This window comes from Natrix helvetica, assembly GCF_964273705.1.
Source record: "Natrix helvetica genome assembly, chromosome: 1".
NCBI classification, from domain to species: Eukaryota; Metazoa; Chordata; class Lepidosauria; order Squamata; family Natricidae; genus Natrix; species Natrix helvetica.
In genome coordinates, this window is record NC_138548.1 from 75,277,000 (window position 1) to 75,296,321 (window position 19,322).

The 19,322-nt window shown below is 42.0% G+C and overlaps 2 protein-coding genes across 2 annotated transcripts; both read left to right on the top strand.

Annotated features, from left to right (window-relative positions):
- Window positions 1-5,063: 5,063 nt before the first annotated feature.
- LOC309385072 (disintegrin and metalloproteinase domain-containing protein 20-like) lies at window positions 5,064-7,175 on the top strand (the record flags this gene model as incomplete). Its single annotated transcript, XM_081939146.1, has 1 exon — window positions 5,064-7,175. The coding sequence occupies one exon, from the start codon at window positions 5,064-5,066 to the stop codon at window positions 7,173-7,175; it is 2,112 nt and encodes a 703-aa protein (XP_081795272.1).
- Window positions 7,176-11,902: 4,727 nt separating this feature from the next.
- Window positions 11,903-14,131, top strand: LOC309387367 (disintegrin and metalloproteinase domain-containing protein 20-like; the record flags this gene model as incomplete). The annotated part of the gene is made up of 1 exon (XM_081943840.1): window positions 11,903-14,131. One exon carries the CDS (start codon window positions 11,903-11,905, stop codon window positions 14,129-14,131), a length of 2,229 nt encoding a protein of 742 aa, XP_081799966.1.
- Window positions 14,132-19,322: the final 5,191 nt, after the last annotated feature.

A 19,322-nucleotide genomic window follows, 5' to 3' on the forward strand; every position in this document is an offset into this window, starting at 1 on the left:
CAGGGGTTGAAGAAGTCCTCGTTTTGAAATTCACCTTTCAAACGGACAGTAAAATTATGCCTTCTTCCTCTTAATCATTTTCAACAATTATTATTCTATCTTAAGCTAACTTAAAAGAGGCTCTTTCTAGCAACAGCCTGCTATACCTTTTTGAAGACCCAGGCCATTTTAGGGATTTCTTTTTGTCTCAAAGAACAAGGAAGAAAGTTGCTAAGACAAGACAAATAAGGAAGTGTGCTGAGAAAACAAACAAAAAAACAAACAAAAAAAGCTGACAGAGAAAAATAAAGATTGAAAGCTGTGATTTTAGTTTACTATTGTAGTAACTGGTAGCTTGATCTTCCGAGCTGTGGGTGACTAAAATCTTCTGATTCTGAGTAAAAGAGGAAGCCAAGATGGTGGAACAAAGTATTAGAGATATATTTGAAAGGTCTCTAAATAAAATACGCCAATTTGTTGACCAGTTGTTCTCTGGTGACAAAAAATCCTCTCAAAGTACTCTTGAGATGCAAACGTGGAAAATGTTACTAAACTGCCGAGGCAACTTCACAAGTAGCTGAAAATGCAGAGGAGTTTATCGCAGTTTTGGAAGAACCGGACATTAACTTTCACTTTCACTCTTACTATTATGGTCCAAATGTAAACCTCTCAACACAACTGAAAGAAGAACGTCAAGAAAAAAGACAAATTTGGGACTTTTTTCTTTGAGGACATTTAACAAGGCTGAGGATCTTGTGATAAAAAGAAAGACCTAAAAATGTATTTGAGAGTACCTGTATTAGGAGAAAGTTAAAGAAAATGATGTACCAGTTTAAAGAAAAACTCTGTAAAAAAGGATGTTTATAAAATAAAATAAATTCCATAAGGGTAGTTTGGAGGGAGCGCAAAGCTTGTATGTTACTGAAGTGCAAAGCTTGTATGTTAAGTCAAAAAGATGTATTAGAAAATTTTGATTTTAAAAAAAAGTTTTTTTTTTAAGTTTAGTACTTTGAAAGAAAAAAGGGGTGGAAAAAAGGGTCCCCCCACTTTTTTTCAATAAGGCCAAAGAATTAGAAAGAATACAATAAATTTGGTAAATAAAAATGGTGACAATTTTGTGCAAATAGAAATAGACATTATTTCCATAGTAAGGAAGATAAAGCAGGAAAGGTTAAATAGACTACGTTATTTAAAGAGGAAAATGTGTTCTTGTTTGGATATCCCTTTTGGAATTTGTGCTTGTGAAGAAAAAAATGAGACCTTGGTTTTGTTGATTAGAAAGATTTGGTGTTCTAGGAATGGCTAGTTATATATTAATGTGTAAAAGCAAAAAGTTGAGGTTACAATGTGTTTATCTTGTACTGTGCCAGGAAGATTTGGAAGTCAATGTCCCCTTTCCTTTCTTTTTCTCTTCCCCCTTGTATATCTCTCTCTCACCCACACACACACACCTGTTCCCTGCTCTCTTCCTTCTTTAATTTCCTATTTTTTTTTTGCATTTTATATAATAAAATTAAAATGATCAATGTTAAAAAAAGAATACAATACTTGTAATGAAGATAATACATAATTCAGTGTCTCAGAAAAAAAACTGAGATTCTCTATATTAAACTTATGGATAGATGCTAAGATTTGGGTTCAGGAAAAGGTGTAACTGGCAAAAAAAATACATGCAGGCATGTTGTGGAAAATGAAGAATTTGATACTCTGACAATTCAGGACACTGCCCTTTGTTGTCACTGTTTAAGTTGTTGGTGTTAGCCTCTTTTTCAATTCCCTCAACAGTAGGGATGTGCAGCATTTTGCTATTCATGAACGGAACACTCTGGAGAAGTCTATAACATTATTTTCCCTCTCTGGACTATGTTTAATCTCCTCTAGACCATGCCATTCAGCAGTTGAGTGGTTTACAAAGGTAAATTCCCTGAACTGAAAGTAATTGCAGGAGGTTGACCAAACAGCTGAGGATTTTTTTTCTAGAAATTGCTAAATCAGTGCAGGAGCAGTTTGATGCTAAGGAAGTTGGTCAGAGCATAGAACTTCCAAAAGTTTGGGTTTAGGTATTATCAATATGCTGATGATATCCAGCTGTATGCTTTGACCTTAGCCTGGCCAGGTATTAACCCAGTGCGTGGAGTTTGGATGGGGAAGACAAGCTCAAGATCAATCCTGACAAGTCTTAAGTGGCTGTGTTTGTTTGGGTCCCTGGATCCAGAGATTTCCCATTGTTGACCCTGAGTGGCATTGCCCCTTCCCCATTTGAAATTTGTGTGCAAAATAGGGACCTTTACAAAAGTACATCTACTGTACCAATTGCATGCTTTCCTGGTCTCTCTTCAGATAGTCAATCACACTCTGCTCATTTCATGGTTGCATAATGTGAAGAATTCTACATGGGGCTATCTTTGAAGACCATATGTCAATCTACTGCTGGTTAGGAAACAGTGGTACAGGCAGGGATGAGAGGCACTATATTGTGTACATGTGACTCCAGTTCTGGATGCAAATCATGATGCTGGTTATCACCTTTAAAATCATTACAGCTTAGCTACAAAGCCAGAACCAACCTTACATGTTCCAGGGATCAACACAAACCTATGGATCAGACAAGCCACATCATCTAGAAATGAAAGGTGATCATGAGTTCAACTTCTCCCATAGCCATGAAAGCTGGCTGAGTGACTTTGGGTTTAAGACCCTCTGTCTTAAGCCCATCTCACATCACAGGGGAAAATAGGAGGAGGAAGATGTGTCGGACATGTTCACTGCTTCGAGTTATTTGTAAAGTATTATGACAGGATACAAATAAATAATAAATAAATAAATTCTCCAATCCCTTTTTTTTAAAAAAAAGTAAGATAATGAGGATGGGGTATAGGAAAAGAAAGATGCAATTCATTCCAAGGTGAGATACTGATGCCTTTAGGGTATGAGGTGTGATAATACTGCATATTTAGCATACTATTCATATACTGTCTTGCAGGATATAAAGTCTCACAATAGTGTATGTGAACATTAGAAACAGTATATAAGAATAAAATATTCAAATGTATAAGATGCATGTAAAATAAATGGAGTTAAGAATTGTTTAAATGGAATAAATGCCAATGCAAATTGGATTTTTTTTTTAAAAAATCATCAATTCTTTTTAAAAAATAACACAAACGTCAGAAAAAGGGTGTGAATTTCGCATAAGTGCATAAGTGCTCTTATCTTGAAATATTCCTCCCTTAGCCTATCTTCAGAGTTAAGGACATTGCATTGTTCTATCACTGGATGCAGTAATTTAAGACACCTCACCAATGAAGTGAGGGCTAAAATAGGATAGGGCTGTAATCCCCAAACCTATTTGGGGGGTTCCTGGTGTGCTTCCTGATCACAACTATTGAAAATGGAAGTAAGAAACCAAAAATGCAGAATGAGTCTTAAAATAGACTTTGTTAAATTTTTAAAAATTTCCCAATTTTTTTTTTTGTCCAAATCCTTGGGAGAAAACAGAATATTCTGCTCTGATTACATATGTTGCATCTTATTTTACCTGGTTGTTCTTCTGTCTCCAATTATGTTCACGTCACTTCTGGTTTGCTCGGAGGGTCGTTTTGAGTGCTCTGAAGGCGTTAGGGACCGTCCGGAGGCTTCCCTGACGCCTCCGGAGGGCGTCCGGGGTGGTGGTGGAGGCTGTTTTCGCCCTCCCCTGGCTCCTCTGGAAAAAAGCATGTAAAAATGGGAGGGGGAGCACCTGTAGTACTTGCATGTGCACTGGGGGTCGCACATTTCTTTATGGGTGCGGCACGCCCGCACACAACCCCCCTGCGCTCCCCCCCACTTATGGCACGCGAGCCAAAAAAGGTTCGCTATTGCTGTTCTAGACCTTCGAAATATATCAATAGAGTGCAGTGGTGGGTTTCGGATCCCGTTGCAACTGGTATGCTGCAACGGGGCCGGCCGTCCACGTGCAAGAGTGCAGCACACACGTGTACTTACCTCCTGCGATGCTCTGCGACGCTCCAGCTGCCCAGCAGAGCGTTGCGCAGGCACGGTACGCTCTGTGCGTGTGCGTGAAAGCCCCGGTCGGCTCAAATACAGGTAAGGAGGGCGAGCGGGCCCTCTGGAGCACCATACCGGAACGGTACCGGTGCTCCCAGCAGGCACTGGTATGCCTGTACTGGGGCGTACCGGTCTTATCCCACCACTGATAGAGTGCTTTGTACCTAAGGATATTTGTCACATGCCTGACAATCAAGATGGAAAATAAGGGCCGCGCTCTCATCAATTCTCTGAATGTATCAGGACCCAACACAGCTCCGTTAGAGAATTCAGGAAGTTAAGATTGTTTTTCACCATTATAAGCCCCAAAGGAATAAGAGGCCTCAGTCATCAAAGGTTGATCTTAACTGTTTGGAAATGGTAGAATCTTCTGGATATTGTTGAAAGCTCTAGAGATACAGAAAGACTACTTAAGCCCAGACAAAGCTACATGGATATTGCTCAGCATTCTATCTGCTGAACTAGCCAGTAGATAGTTAAGCTTACTTCTCGTTAAGTATGGTTAAGTTTGCTTCCCTTGCCTTTAATCAGTAAGATAATAATAATAATTTGTCTTTGCTCTTGAATTTGGTTTTCCAGGATGTATCTAAATAGAATACATGGTTGTATCCAGTGGGATGGCCAGTGGAATGGGGAGGGAAAGATTCCTGAGGATAAAGAGGTTTTTTAAAAACAAAGTATTGTCCCCATCCCCCTAGTGTTGAGAATGAAACTTTGCTTCTGTTTCAATGACCTGGGACCTAGGGTGGTCTGGAATGGCAAAATAACCTACCTGATGGAATAGATCAATCCTATTGGACTCTGCCTGCCAACTAGAGGGAGGGGCTTTCCTGAAAGTTCTGGAATGCCCTCCAAGAAGATACAGGAAAAAGCCGTTTGCTGCACAGCCAAAGGGAACTCCATGGCTGCCGTCCTCCTGCTACAGTGGTGGCGGTGGAGTTTTATTTTTATCCTCTGCCTTCCGCCTTACTGCTTCCATCACTGTCACTCTCCAACGTGAGGCAAGCCCTCCCCTCCCTTGGCCCCTGAAGGGAGAAATGGGGTTGGGTAATGCCAAGAGAGGATTTTTCTGTCTCGTTCTTGTCTCTGGGATATTCTGGAGTCAGCCCATTTGTCATGTACCACCTCAGGGGTTTCCCTTCATTTCTTACGAAGTTATTATCCCAAGAAGGATGGCACCCCGAAGAGGCCGGGAACCACAAGACCTTACTTATTTAATGGAGATAGAAGGGAAAGGCCATGTGGTACATCTCAGGCAGAAGAGGAATTTCGTTCCTAAACACTTCCCTGTTTTTACCTACAATGAGGATGGAGACATTGAGGTGGACTACCCTTTCATCAAGAATGACTGCTTTTACTATGGCTTTGTACATGATGAGCCTTCCTCTCTAGTCACCCTCAGCAGTTGCTCAGGAGGACTCAGAGGCTTTCTACAAGTGGGTAACAAGCTCTACGAAATCGAACCTCTGCACACGTCTACTTTCCAGCACGTGGTCTACAGACTGGAAGAGAAGGGGAATGATATCCCAATCAGGTGTGGAGTAATGGAAGAAGACAAAAATCACCAGGAGGCCATGATCCAGAACAGAGAGAATACTGTAAGCAAAAGTGCTTCGAGAGGACTATGGCAAACATACCCCAGGTACATGAAGATAGCGATTGTAGTAGAACATGAACGATATGTCCAATTTGGTAAAAACGAAACTGTCACTGCTAGGCAAGTCCTGGATGTCGTTCACCTTGCAGATTCACTGTACAAGCCTCTTGGGATTCATCTGGTGGTGGTTGGATTAGAAATATGGTCACAAAAGAACCTCATTGCAATAGCCAAAAGCATAGACGAATTGCTTGACACATTCAATACATGGAGGAAAACGATACTTGTCCAGCACCTAAGACATGATGTTGGCCACTTATTTGTATATAAGCATTTTGGGATTCGGTTTGGATTATCGTTTGTTGGATCTGTGTGTGATCAGAACTGGGCTTCAGCTGTTGAGGCATTTATTACTTCTAGTTTGTTTTCTTTCACAATAACTTTTGCTCATCAACTGGGTCATAACCTTGGTATGCAGCATGATGAGAAATCCTGCACCTGTAAACAGCATTCTTGTATTATGGCTCCCTTCCAAAGCAACACAAGTAAATTCAGCAACTGCAGTTATACCAGTTATTCTAAGCTAATGGATACTAGTAGAAAGCAATGTCTGTTAATTCCGCCAGAACATGAGAAATTGTATGATCTCAAAAATTGTGGCAACCAGGTGGTAGAGAGTGGAGAACAGTGTGACTGTGGTTCAAAGTTCCATTGTGAATCAGATACATGTTGCCAGTCTAACTGTATGTTGCGTTCAGGAGCCACTTGTGCTTTCGGAAAATGCTGTGCTGACTGTCAGCTTCTTCCAGCCGGAACAGTTTGTAGAGAAAGGACTAACATGTGCGATCTTCCCGAATACTGCACCGGAATTTCAGAGTGGTGTCCTGAAGATGTTTATGTACAGGATGGAGCTCCATGCTCTGATGGAGGATATTGCTATCATGGAGAATGCTCTTCTCACAGTCAGCAATGCAAAGTTATCTTTGGCAAGGAAGCCTTGGTTGCCCCACTAGAGTGCTTCAAAGCAATAAATTCTCGAGGGGATCGTTTTGGCAATTGTGGCATTATTCCTGGTAATATGTATAAGAAGTGTCGGAGCAATAATGTCTTGTGTGGCAGAGTCCAGTGTGTAAACATTGGTGAACTGCCTGATTTGAATGAGCAGACCGCCATTATTCAAACTTCTCTTAGCCACCATTTTTGCTGGGGTACATATTCTCCAAGTGGAATTGGTGTAGCGGATATTGGAGCGGTGAAAGATGGCACACGGTGTGGCCTCGGCATGATATGCATTAATGGTGATTGCATCAAGGTCTCCCTCCTGAACTATGATTGTAATCAAACCAAGTGCCACGCCAGAGGAATATGCAACTCTCACAAACATTGTCATTGTAACTCTGGTTGGGCTCCTCCATACTGTCTAAAGAAAGGCAGTGGTGGCAGCATTGATAGTGGTCCTCCTCCACCCAGCAGTGCCAGTGAAAGAAGGACTAAAGGCATTGTAATGGTTCTTTCTGCTGCTGCTCTTCTAGCTGGGTTTGGCATCTTATAACGAACTGAATATCAGATGACAGACTTGTATAACTCCGATTCCGACACGAGGACAAGTGTCCAGCCTGATATTACAAACTCTTAGGAGGCTAGGAGGATATAACAAAAATCCTTTGTGCATTGTGCTTCAAATAATGCATTTTGTTTCTTGCAATGTGTCCTCTAAGGATAGTTTTCCAATCTCTATCGCTGTAGCTTTCTAGGCTTATGAAAAGCCTTATGACACTCTGAATGTCATATTGGGTGGGCCAAACATTTAGACAATTATTGGGGAATATCCACAAGAACTCTGTTGCAGTTCATTCCCCTCCTTATTGAAATGGGTGGTGGTTGCAGACTATGTGGATGTAATCCAGGCTATTAGGAAAGCCATCAGATAAAAATATAGGGGAAAAAAATTCAAACTTTATCCACTACTTTAAATGGCTCTTCCTATAAAAATTGCTCCATGGAGGGAAAAACTGAAGTTTCTTGTTGTTGTTAAAGCTGAACCCGCTCGGTACTTAACAAATTGGTATCATAATATTTCTGATTCAAATACTTTTGAAAGTATGTGCAGTGTATAAAATTTGTTTGGAAGTGGACAATGATAGAGCTGCTTAGAGAAGTAAAATGGGTACCTAGACAGTTCAGGTTCACAATGACATCTTCAGTTGATTTATCTGAATGGCCTATTATGATGAGATGCATCTTTACACGTGCACATTTTAAATGCCATTTTGAAAAGGCAAAAGTGCAGCTGGGGCTGATCGTTGTATATGTACTGTGAATGGGAAAAGGACCAGATGATGAAGTAGCAAAGTCAAAGGTCACATTTTGCTCAGGAGGAACATTGCTCCAAACTCTACAGTAAGAGCAGTACCATTGGGCTCGTAGTGTTTGACATTTCTCTAGAAAAGAATACCTCAAAATTGCACATCCAGGAACATTTTGCTCAAGAGCTGTACTTGTATCATTAATTACAGAGATTTGCAAAGGTGTTGAACACGAGATCAAATACTGCACAGAATCATAGTATAAATAATCTACCACAGACCACGTTAACCTGGGACAATATATTTCTTCTAGTGGGGTTTTATATATTTAATACAAGATTTGAGTTAGTGGTGAAATTGTTTGGTGCTCGTACCAACACTCCCATTGACTTCAGTGATATATAATCATGTGTAACTGTATTGGGAAATGCAGCATCTGCTTGCAGCTTAATTGTTACCCTGCTATTCTGTAGTGACTCCAGTGTATTAACATTGATTCAGAAATGGTTTAGTAAGCATGAGAATGAACACATTATTGTAAAATTGTGATGACAAAAATTGTAGTTTGTTCAGATTTTTTTCTGTAGTTTTTGCAGAAAACAAAAGTGCAAACCAGCAGAGTTTTATAAGCAATAGCAGCAATGCTCCTTCAGCAATCTAACATCTGGAATGAATACATTATTTCTGGAATTGGGTAATATAATATTGCTGTCATTATTTACGAAAACTCAACTTAAATTTTAACCATTCTGTATCATTTACAGTCTGCCTTGCCCACTATTTTATCTTTGAATTTCTTTTCATAATCCGTACACGACAACTGCATTTGTTATCACTTGAGATTCCTGTAAGAATTAATTGGTATTTCTGAACAGTAACACTTCTTCAAAACAGACCCAGTTTACCATATATCGTTAAAAGAGGGGGTCTCACCCGGCTATCGTATAATATTTATCACATTGTATAATACAGTAACTACTTTCAAGTGTGCTTTGTTATTGTATAACCATGAGAATTATTACTTTTAGGGATTATTTCAAATTATTTAATAAATTATTTTATACTTATTCAGCTGCTGTGCTCTATAGATTTTTATTCTTCAGTAGTGGTTTAATTAAAAAGGTATGTGGTTATTTCTCAGAGTGTAACATGTTATTCAAAGATTATTGAATCAGAGGATTTGCTATGAATGCATCTTAACCTCCTGGACCATGCAACATCTATCCATAAGCAAAATTTTGTTACTTTTTTGTTAATTTGAAAATAGTACCCAAAGTACAAACCATTGTACATGATTTGTATGTCTGGTGCTTTATTGGTACAGTGTTTTTCAGTCTAATGAATATCCCTTTTATGTGGATAATGTATTGATTTAAAACTGAGTGTTCAAGAATAGAAAACGGGTTTAATATTCTAATTACATTGTGTTCGGTATTCATTCAATTTTTCATAAAATTTCACTATTTTTAATTGTGTGTTTGATGGAAGCTTTATTTCACCCTAAATTCTTTGCCAATGAATAAACATTCTCAATAGTTCTTTGTAATAGAGGAAGGAGAAAAAACTGTTTTTCAAAAATCAGAATTCTTCTGAAATACTTTACACCTAAATACTGAAAATTGGCATTATTTTTCAAATTGCAAATAACAAAACCATAAGTAATATTATTGTGGCCCAGTATGCCCCCCCAAGGGATGCAGTGGTTCAGTGCCTAAGACGTTGAGCTTGTCGATCAGAAAGGTTGGCAGTTCGATGGTTCAAATCCCTAGTGCCGCCTAATAGTGACCTACCGTTACTTGTCCCAGCTTCTGCTAACCTAGCAGTTCAAAAGCATGTAAAAAATGCAAGTAGAAAAATAGGAACCACCTTTGGTGGGAAGGTAACAGCATTCCATGTATCTTCCATGTTTAGTCATGCCGGCCACATGACCAAGGAGACGTCTTCTGACAGCGCTGGCTCTTCAGCTTTGAAACGGAGATGAGCACCGCTCCCTAGAGTCAGGAACGACTAGCACATATGTGCGAGGGGAACTTTTACCTTTATAGGAGGTTCATAATCACAATACTAAACCAATGCTTGCAGGGTAACTAATTCCCTTGGTTTTATGGACTTAAGGAACGTAATAATTTTCTTGTCAAAGGACTGCTTGAACTAATTAGATCAGAATACTTAATAGTACTTTTCTTAGGAGAAAATGGAAATAAGTAAGAAAGCTATATCTCAGGATGGGAGGAGGAAGCTTTACTTTTCTCCTCATTCAATATGTTGCCAAATTTTTGAGGAATGACCCGAGATTGTGAAATTCTCTTCCATGCTTTAATATTGGGCACTTTGTAGGTGTGGGTGACAAATTTTGAGAGTCCTTTCCAAGGCGCATACAGATTTATGCATGTATATTTTTATGAATGTATTTGTATGTATATATATATATATATATATACATATATTTTATTATTAATGTGATACGACTACATCACATACACTATATAAAAGTAGAAAGACAAATTTCCATCAACGTTGCAAGTTGGAATTCTAATTTAGAGACAGGCGGAGTTTTTATTGGTGTAATTATTAAACAAGTAGAATGATAATCCTTGTCATTTCATTCAGCAATTTATTCAAAGATTATAATCTATGAATAACACCATATACCAATAGGAACCTGTCAGTAGCTGTAAAAATCAAAATGGTTTCCTCTAGGTCAGTGATGGCGAACCTATGGCATGCGTGCCACAGGTGGCACGCGGAGCCATTTGTCAGGGCACGCGAGGTGCTGCCCTGTCAGCTGGACAGCGTGCATGTGCACGCTGGCCAGCTGAGTTCACCTTTTTTTAAAGCCATTTTTCGCCCTCCCCAGGCTCCAGAGGCTTTATAGGAGCCTGGGGAGGGTGAAAACAGCCTCCCCCGCCCCCAAGGACGCCCTCTGAGGCGTCAGGGAAGCCTCCGGACAGTCTCTGAAGCCTTTGGAGCGCTCAAAACGATCCTCCGAGCAAACCGGAAGTGACTTCCGGTTTGCTCGGTGGGTCGTTTTGAGCGCTCCAAAGGCATCAGGGAAGCCTCCGGACGGTCCCTGAAGCCTTTGGAATGCTTAAAACGACCCTCCGAGCAAAGGGTCGGAGGGTCGTTTTGAGTGCTCCGAAGGCGTCAGGGACCATCCGGAGGCTTCCCTGATTCCTCCGGAGGGCGTCTAGGGTGGTGGGGGAGGCTGTTTTCGCCCTCCCCTGGCTCCTATAAAGCCTCTGGAGCCTGGGGAGGGCGAAAAAAGCATGTAAAAATAAGAGGGGGAGCGCCTGTAGTGCGCGCATGCACACTGGGGGTCGCACATTGCATTATGGGTGTGGCACGCCCACACACGACCCTCCTGCGTTCCCCCCACTTATGGCACGCGAGCCAAAAAAGGTTCGCCATCGCTGCTCTAGGTAATGTGAAACTTCTTTTAAAGAGAACAACATGAACAAGAAAAATAATTCAGGTCTGTGCTTTACCTTCCCGAAGTTATAGGATTTGTTTAATGGAATATTCATTTGATCATATTTTGATTTATATCTTTATTAATCCACAGAATCTGTGTCAAAATAAGGCCACCTATTTTTTTCTTATTTTTTAATGCTTTCTGAACTCATGCCTACATTACTGAGTCATGATGAAATGTCTTAATTTAATTTTTTTAAAATTATTTCTTTACTAAATTTATTTCCCAACCATCTTGTTTCGAAGTAACTTGATATGGAAAAGTGTACCATAAATAAGATATGTTTTATCTGTTCAGCAAAATACTTGGGGATGGGGGGAAGAGAACCCTCTTCCTGCCAGTCTGTTCCATTCTTCATCATCCAAGCTCCACCCACATTCCAAAGGAAGCTACATAACTGTTGCTATATACGGAATCCTCTTCATCATCTTATTTACATCTGAGATTCTTTCCAGCTTCTCACTACTTTTTCATCTACTTTAAGAGAGCTTCCTTCTGGAAATGAAATATGAGAAGGTGTGCTTTCCATATTTCCTTCTGCCACGAAAAAAGACCATCCATCTTCTGTGGCTCTTGATGTTCCTCAGTAATCTCCTAACTGTGACTACCAGACAAATACTTCCTCCGGGCTATATTTATGCTTCTTATGAGGTGACCATCCCACAGTTATTAACTGTAAAATCTGGACAACAGGAACGACAGAATGTCACTTGTCTCCTTCAGTTTGAGGGAAAGAAAATCATCATGCACCTCACACAAAAGAAGAATTTTGTTCCTAAGCATTTGCCCATCTTCACCTATAGTAAGGATGGAGATCTGCAGCTGGACTATCCATTCTTCAGGGATGATTGCTACTACCATGGTTTTGTGCAGGACAGACCCTTCTCTCTGGTCACTCTCAGTTTTTGCTTAGGAGGTCTCAAAGGCCTACTGCAGTTAGAAAATAAGACATATGAAATTGAACCAGTACAGGGTTCTCCTACCTTTCAGCATGTGATATTTCGTTTAGAAGAAAAAGAAACTGCTTTCCAAATGAGATGTGGCCTAACCCAGGAAGAGCCAAAACATCAAGAGACCATGTTCCAAGACATAGAGAATGTAGTTTCCAAAACTGCATCCAAAGGAGACTGGTGGCTTCGCACTCGATATGTAGAAATTGCTTTTGTGATTGAACATGAATGTTATTTAATGTTTGGCAGAAATGAAACTGTTACTGCTTTGCAAGTTCTTGACATTATTCATATTGCCAATTCTTTTTATGAACCTCTTTCGGTTCGGTTATCTGTAGCTGGACTGGAAATCTGGTCACAGAAGAACTTCATGACGATTTCTCCTGCCATAGATAGCACTCTTCAGGATTTCACTGACTGGAGGAGAGACTTCTTGGTTAATCATCTAAAAAGTGACGTTGCTCACTTATTTGCATATAAGTCTTTTGAATTTTCACTTGGGTCAGCTTATGTAGGAACAGTTTGTGATGAAAGGATGGGATCTGCTGTTATCTCATATAAGACTACCAGTTTGTCCATTATCAGTAGCATATTTGCCCATGAATTAGGGCATAATCTTGGCATGCAGCATGATGAACAGTACTGTAGTTGTGGTAACGCTTACTGCATTATGGCTCCAGTTCATAAAGTGACTGATAAATTTAGCAATTGTAGTTATAATGACTATTTTCTCACAATGAATACTCCATGCTTGTTAAGTCCTCCAGACCCTGGTAGAATCATTAAAATCGAATTATGTGGCAATAAAGTAGTAGATAAGGAAGAGCAATGTGACTGTGGTTCAGAAGCTCAATGCAAGCTGGATCCATGTTGTCAGTCTAATTGTACATTTCGTTCTGGTGTCAGTTGTGCTTTTGGTGAGTGCTGTGCTAAGTGTCAATACCTTAAGTCTGGAACTATTTGCAGAAAGAAGGCTAACTATTGTGATCTTCCTGAATACTGCAATGGGACTTTTGAGTGGTGTCCAGAAGATGTTTACATGCAGGATGGTGCCCCATGTAGTAAAGGTGCGTACTGTTACCGTGGAAGCTGCATATCTGAAGATAAGCAGTGCAAAATGATTTTTGGCTTCAGTGCAAAAACTGCTACAGATATTTGCTTTAGAGAAATGAATGCTAAAGGCGATCGCTTTGGCAATTGTGGCCTTAAACATGGCATTTACCACAAATGTCAAACCATGAATACTCTGTGTGGCCGAATCCAGTGTGAAAATGTCCAAATCTTACCTTCTTTGGAGGAACACAGCACCATAATTCAAGTCCCCCTTGGTGATAAGCAGTGCTGGAGTACAGATTACCACAGTGGAATGAAGACGGCCGATATTGGAGCAGTGACAGATGGAAGTCCTTGCGGCAAAGACAGGATGTGCATTAACAGAAAATGCGTGAGCGTGTCTCACTTGAATTACGACTGTAACTTCACCAAGTGCCATCATCGGGGAGTGTGCAACAGTCACAAACATTGTCACTGTGATTATGGCTGGGGTCCTCCAGACTGCCTGAAGAAAGGGCATGGTGGTAGCATTGATAGTGGGCCTCCTCGACCACGCAAACGTTTAACCACTATTGCAAAAGCTGGGATTATTGGAGGGATTATATATGTCCTTTCTTCTGCTTTTGTTTTGGTTAGCGTAGGGATATATTTTAGATACGGATTTGTTCACTTATTTAGAAGGCTTAGAAGAACTGAATCATCAACTACAGAAGTGAGTGCACAGTAAATCACAGAAATGAAATATATCAAATATGTTCAGAAGGGTTAATGGATATTATTATATAAAATTTATTTGAGCCTCTGGAATTTTGGTATTGATTCATCATGCTGAAAAAAATTGAACTTAATTTCAGGCAGTGTCATTTGTAAAAGTTCTGTTTTGGTGCCTGGGAAGCAACTCTCTGGCAAATGTGGAAAACATTTCATTGGGAACGTACTACATTACTTAATTACCAAAGAAGAAGAAGAAACTAATAATCTAGCATTGCCTTTTCAAAATTTTAGCCAAAACATAGTATGGGTGATTAGGATAAGCTGATCCTCCTGAAGCAAACTTCTTAGCAGCTATTGCTCAAAGAGGAGGAAAATATTGCAACAACAACAACAAAAATCACTCATTGTTTTAATGGATTGTACAGGTATCAACCTATATCGCATTTTACTACTACCGTGTTTCCCCGAAAATAAGACAGGATCTTATTTTCTTTTTACCCACAAAATATGGCTTGGGCCTTATTATCAGGGGAAGGCTTATTCTTTTGGGGTTGCCGGGTGGCTGCTCTCTTGCGAGCAGGCTCCCAAAGAGCCAGGCACAGGGGTGAACGGCTGCATTGCGCTGTCACAGCAGCACAGCAGCCATGAAGGGACCACGCTCACGAGCAGCCACCCGGAAAACCCTCTTTCATGCCGGGCACAGTGCCATTCACTGACCTAGGGGTATCGCCAAGCCGCGTGAGTGCCTGCTTGTCGCCACCCGGCTCTTGGTGCCTTCGAAATGCCAATGAATGGCGCTGTGCACGAGCGGCTGTTCTGCTCCCGCTCCCGCGCCTCCCAGCCTCACGATGTCCTGGCCCAGCTCTCCCTGCAGAGCCAGAGTACCTCCGCTGCTGCCGCCACCACCATCCCAGCATGGCTTTTTCGGTGGCTTCCAAACTGAGTCTTCCGGCAGTGGCCGCTCTGAGCGTACACTCTATGGTTGTGGGCCAGCTGCCGGCAAAGCATACTCCCAGACCATACAACACAGAGCGTACTGCCGGAAGACTCGGTTTGGAAGCTCCCGAAAAAGCCATGCTGGGATGGCAGCGGCAGCAGCGGAGGTGCTCTGGCTCTGCAGGCCAAGGCATCTTGAGGCTGGGAGGTGCGCGAGCGGGAGCAGAACAGCCGCTCGCACAACCCCCTCTCCAGCTGTGCAGAGTGCCATTCACTGGCATTTCAAAGGCTCCAAGCTGCGAGAGCCAGGTGGCGGCGAACAGGCGCTCAAGCAGCTTGGTGATACCCCTAGGTCAGTGAATGGCACTGTGCCCGACTGGAAAGGGGGTTTGCCGGGTGGCTGCTCATGAGCGTGGTTGCTTCATTGCTGCTGTGCTCGCCCCTGAGACTGTGCCCGGCTCTTTGGGAGCCAGCTCGCAAGAGAGCAGCTGCCCGGCAACCTCCCTCTTCAGCTGGGCACAGAGCTGCTCACCAACCTAGGGTATCCCGAAGGCACCAAATAACACGATCACCTTAACCCCCCCATTCCCGCGGCTTGGCACCTTCGGGATCCCGTTAGGTTGGTGAGCGGCACTCTGCCTGGCCAGAGGTGGGGGGTTGTCCAGGGGGCTTATTTGCGGGGGAGGGTTATATTTTTGCCCACCAGAAAAATGTGACAAGGCCTTAGTTTTAGGACAGGTTGTATTTTTGGGGAAACACGGTAATAAATGCTACTAGTAGTTCTCTTCTCATCATCTTCCCCATGTCCTAGACTTATCTTCTTCACATCAAGGGCCACCTGCACAAACAGCACTCTCTCTGGGTAGGAAAATCACATGGTAGACTGCAGTGAGACTGGAATCTGGCTTGTGTGCTGGAAGACTCCATGGAAGAATGAAATTTGAGGAGATAATTTCTCTTGATAGGAAGTCTTCTTTATATAAGACACCCCTGTGCTTTAGAACTGATTGCCTGTCCTTTTTAGCATGAGGGACATTGATGCCCCCCTTTCCTCATAATTTAAACATTTGATTATTGAACTGCAGTAAAACCAAGTACCATCCCATCCTCCAGTGTTATCAGAGACAATGAACGGGAAATCACACAAGACTACTGAAGGGGTCAGAAAGATGTCTTTTATCCACTCTCAGTGCAATTTGAGGGCATTTTTGGAAAAGATAACTCATACATTTCCTAGTTCTTGGTGTTCATGATGAAGAGCCCCAATAGAGGCTTTTTCTCCCCCTAAAGCGAATTGGACATTTGCAATGGCTCAAGAAAAGACATTAGCCAGTGAAACTGCACTGCGCAAGTGACAGAAACCAGAAAGAGAAACTAAGGTACATGGTATCACATTGAGTGGATTAAAAATGCAAAGCAACAAGCTCAGATAACATAAGAACGCCTTCTTCGCAATTCACTGAACATAGATTCAGACACATCAACATCTGCTTACACTGCAGAGGATTATATATTCTGTGCAGATTGAAGGATGTAGAAGGTAGCGGTTTTTCAATAAGGTGATACGCTGTGTTAGTATGACCTCAACACTGTACTAAGAAGTCAGATGACCTAGTTTCAGATGAACTTGACTTTTCAAAGGATAATGAAGATCAGCAGCTGCATCATGTTCAGAATGTGTGTAAGAACTAGCCAAGATGATGTAACAATGCTAATTGAAGCTTAGTAGACTCGAGATGTTTTGGACTACATTATGCATGGTTAGCAAGAATACTTTCTATTGCATATTTTCAAAAGAGCCTCCTCTCGAATTTATTTATTGATACATTAATTTATATGGATGTCCATCTATCCCAAAAACTCTTGGCAGCAAACAAGATGAAAACAAAGGGTTCCACTAAACCTTACCAAACAATGAATAAAAGGATAGTGAAATTCATTAAAACTGCAACGCCACTAATCGCATACAACCAGCCCACTACTAACATCTTGACTCTGATGCCTATGGGAAAAGCCCTTTTGAAAGGCCAGTAGACTACAAACTGTCCACATTTTGGGGGCGGGGGGACGATGATGCTGTTCCATAGGCCAGGTGGCATAACAGAAAAGGCATGCTTTTGGGGATCACCAGACATTGTTTTTTTAGTGGTACCAGAGCATGCCTACTTTACCAGATCGGGTAGGATGGGCAAAAATCACCAGGGAGAGGCAGTCCTGCAAGAACTCTAGTCCTAAGCTATTTAACACTTTAAAGGTAACAACCATCTTCAACTGTACTCAAGCCTATTAGGAACTGGTACCACTTACACAGCAGCATTGTTGCATGGGTATAATATAGGTATGTATGCCACTGCACTTTCAACCAGCTGAATGCTGTTCAAGGGCAGCCCCATGTAGACCATGCTGCAGTAGTCCAATCAAATTACTAAGGCGTGAGTGACTATTGAGCATTGTCTCTCTATTTAGAAATGCAGTAAGTGCAAATGAGGCACAAGATGTATCTCTGCAAAAGTTGTCCTAGCTAAGGCTACCACCAGCTCCTTGAGCAAGAACTAGGAGAACCCCCATATTATGCATCCTGACTGGAGGAATGTAATCCCATTCCACATTGTGGAAAATCACTAGATCCAGAGGAGGCGGATAAAACACCCACTCAGTCTTACCAAGGTAGAGCTGAAGCTTTATCCAGCCAGATTTCCATAGCCTCCAGGCATTGGGAAAGCACCTTGCATCACTTGGCCAGCCCAAGCTTAGATATACAAGGGAATGTATTCACCATGCTGATGATACTTAATCCCATGCTGAAAAACGATCTCACCCAGCAGTTTCATATAGAGCACGTCTGTCGAACATTGCTGTCAATGTGTTGAAGGTCCAGTCTTTCAAAGCACTTCATCATTACAGACGTTAGTGCAATGGGTCTGTAGTAATTAAGGCTGTTTATTGCTGTTTTCTTCGGGACTAGAATAATAGTGGCTGCTTTCGGACATGATGGAACACTGGCAGTTTCCAGGAAGATGTTAAAAATCCTTGTTAGGACCTCTGATAGTTGGTCAGCACAGGTTTTTACCACTATCCCCAGCACCCCATCTGGGCCTGCAGCTTTATTAGAGTTCATGGCCTTCAATACAACTCTCACTTGGTGTTCATGAAGGGAGAGTGGCTGGAAGTTGGAGGGCCAGCAGGCTGGGGCTACAGGGTCAGGTCTCTTGACCTAGTAGCGGGCGAAGAATATGTTCAATTCCTCTACCAACGAGGCATCGGAGTTGACAATCTTCATCATATTGCCCTTGTAGTTGGATAGGTGCTGCAGTCCCTGCCTCACATGCCTTGAATTGTTGTCTGCTAGATGGTTCTCCACCTTTTGTTTATATTTTTGTTTAGCTACCTTGATGCCTCTCTGTAGATTTGCCCTGGCCTCATTGTATTTATCTCTGTCCCCGGCCTTAAAGGCGGAATTCCGGGTTCTCCGAAGTATCTGTACCTCTGCTGACATCCAGGGTTTACAATTCCTGTAGACTCTTATGCACTTGTCCACTATTATATTATCAGTGCATGTTTTGATATATGAAGAGTACGGTGTTGGTGTATTCATGCAGTTTTAGATGTTCAAATATGCTCCACTCAGTGGTATCAAAGCAATCCTGCAACTGACTGAATGCACCTTCCGGCCAGTTTTTAACAGTTTTCATGATTGGCTGTGTTCTTTTCCTAAGAGGGACATACTTTGGGCATAACAGCAGAGAGAGAGGTCAGATGTGCCCAGGTAGGGGGGAGGGGAATTGCTCCGTATGGCTGTTTTAAGTTTGAGTACATACGGTCTAAAATGTTCTTCCCTCTGGTGGGCATTGCAAATTCTACACAAACGTAGGGGCAGCAGTCTTTAGATTGGCTTGCTTAAGTCCCCAGCTATGACAAAAGTGCCCTCAGGATGAGTTTGCTGCTGCCTTGAGATGACGTCATACAGCTTAGAGAGTTCCATGCAACATTGACATCAGGTAAAATATAGACAGCGATAATTATCACAGTGATTACTCTAGGCCAGTGATGGCTAACCTTTTTTCCGTCACGTGCCAAAAGCGGGGGGAGCGGGGAGAGTCGTGCACACACGTGCCCACACCCATAATTCTATGTGCCCTCCCCCTGCGCATGCGCCCTCCCCACCCATGCGTGCACATCCCCCCTCCCCCACGCTTCTCCAACGTTTGGCACATGGTGGCATGGTGGACCCGTTTTTTGCTTTCCCCAGGCTCCAGACTCTTTCTAGG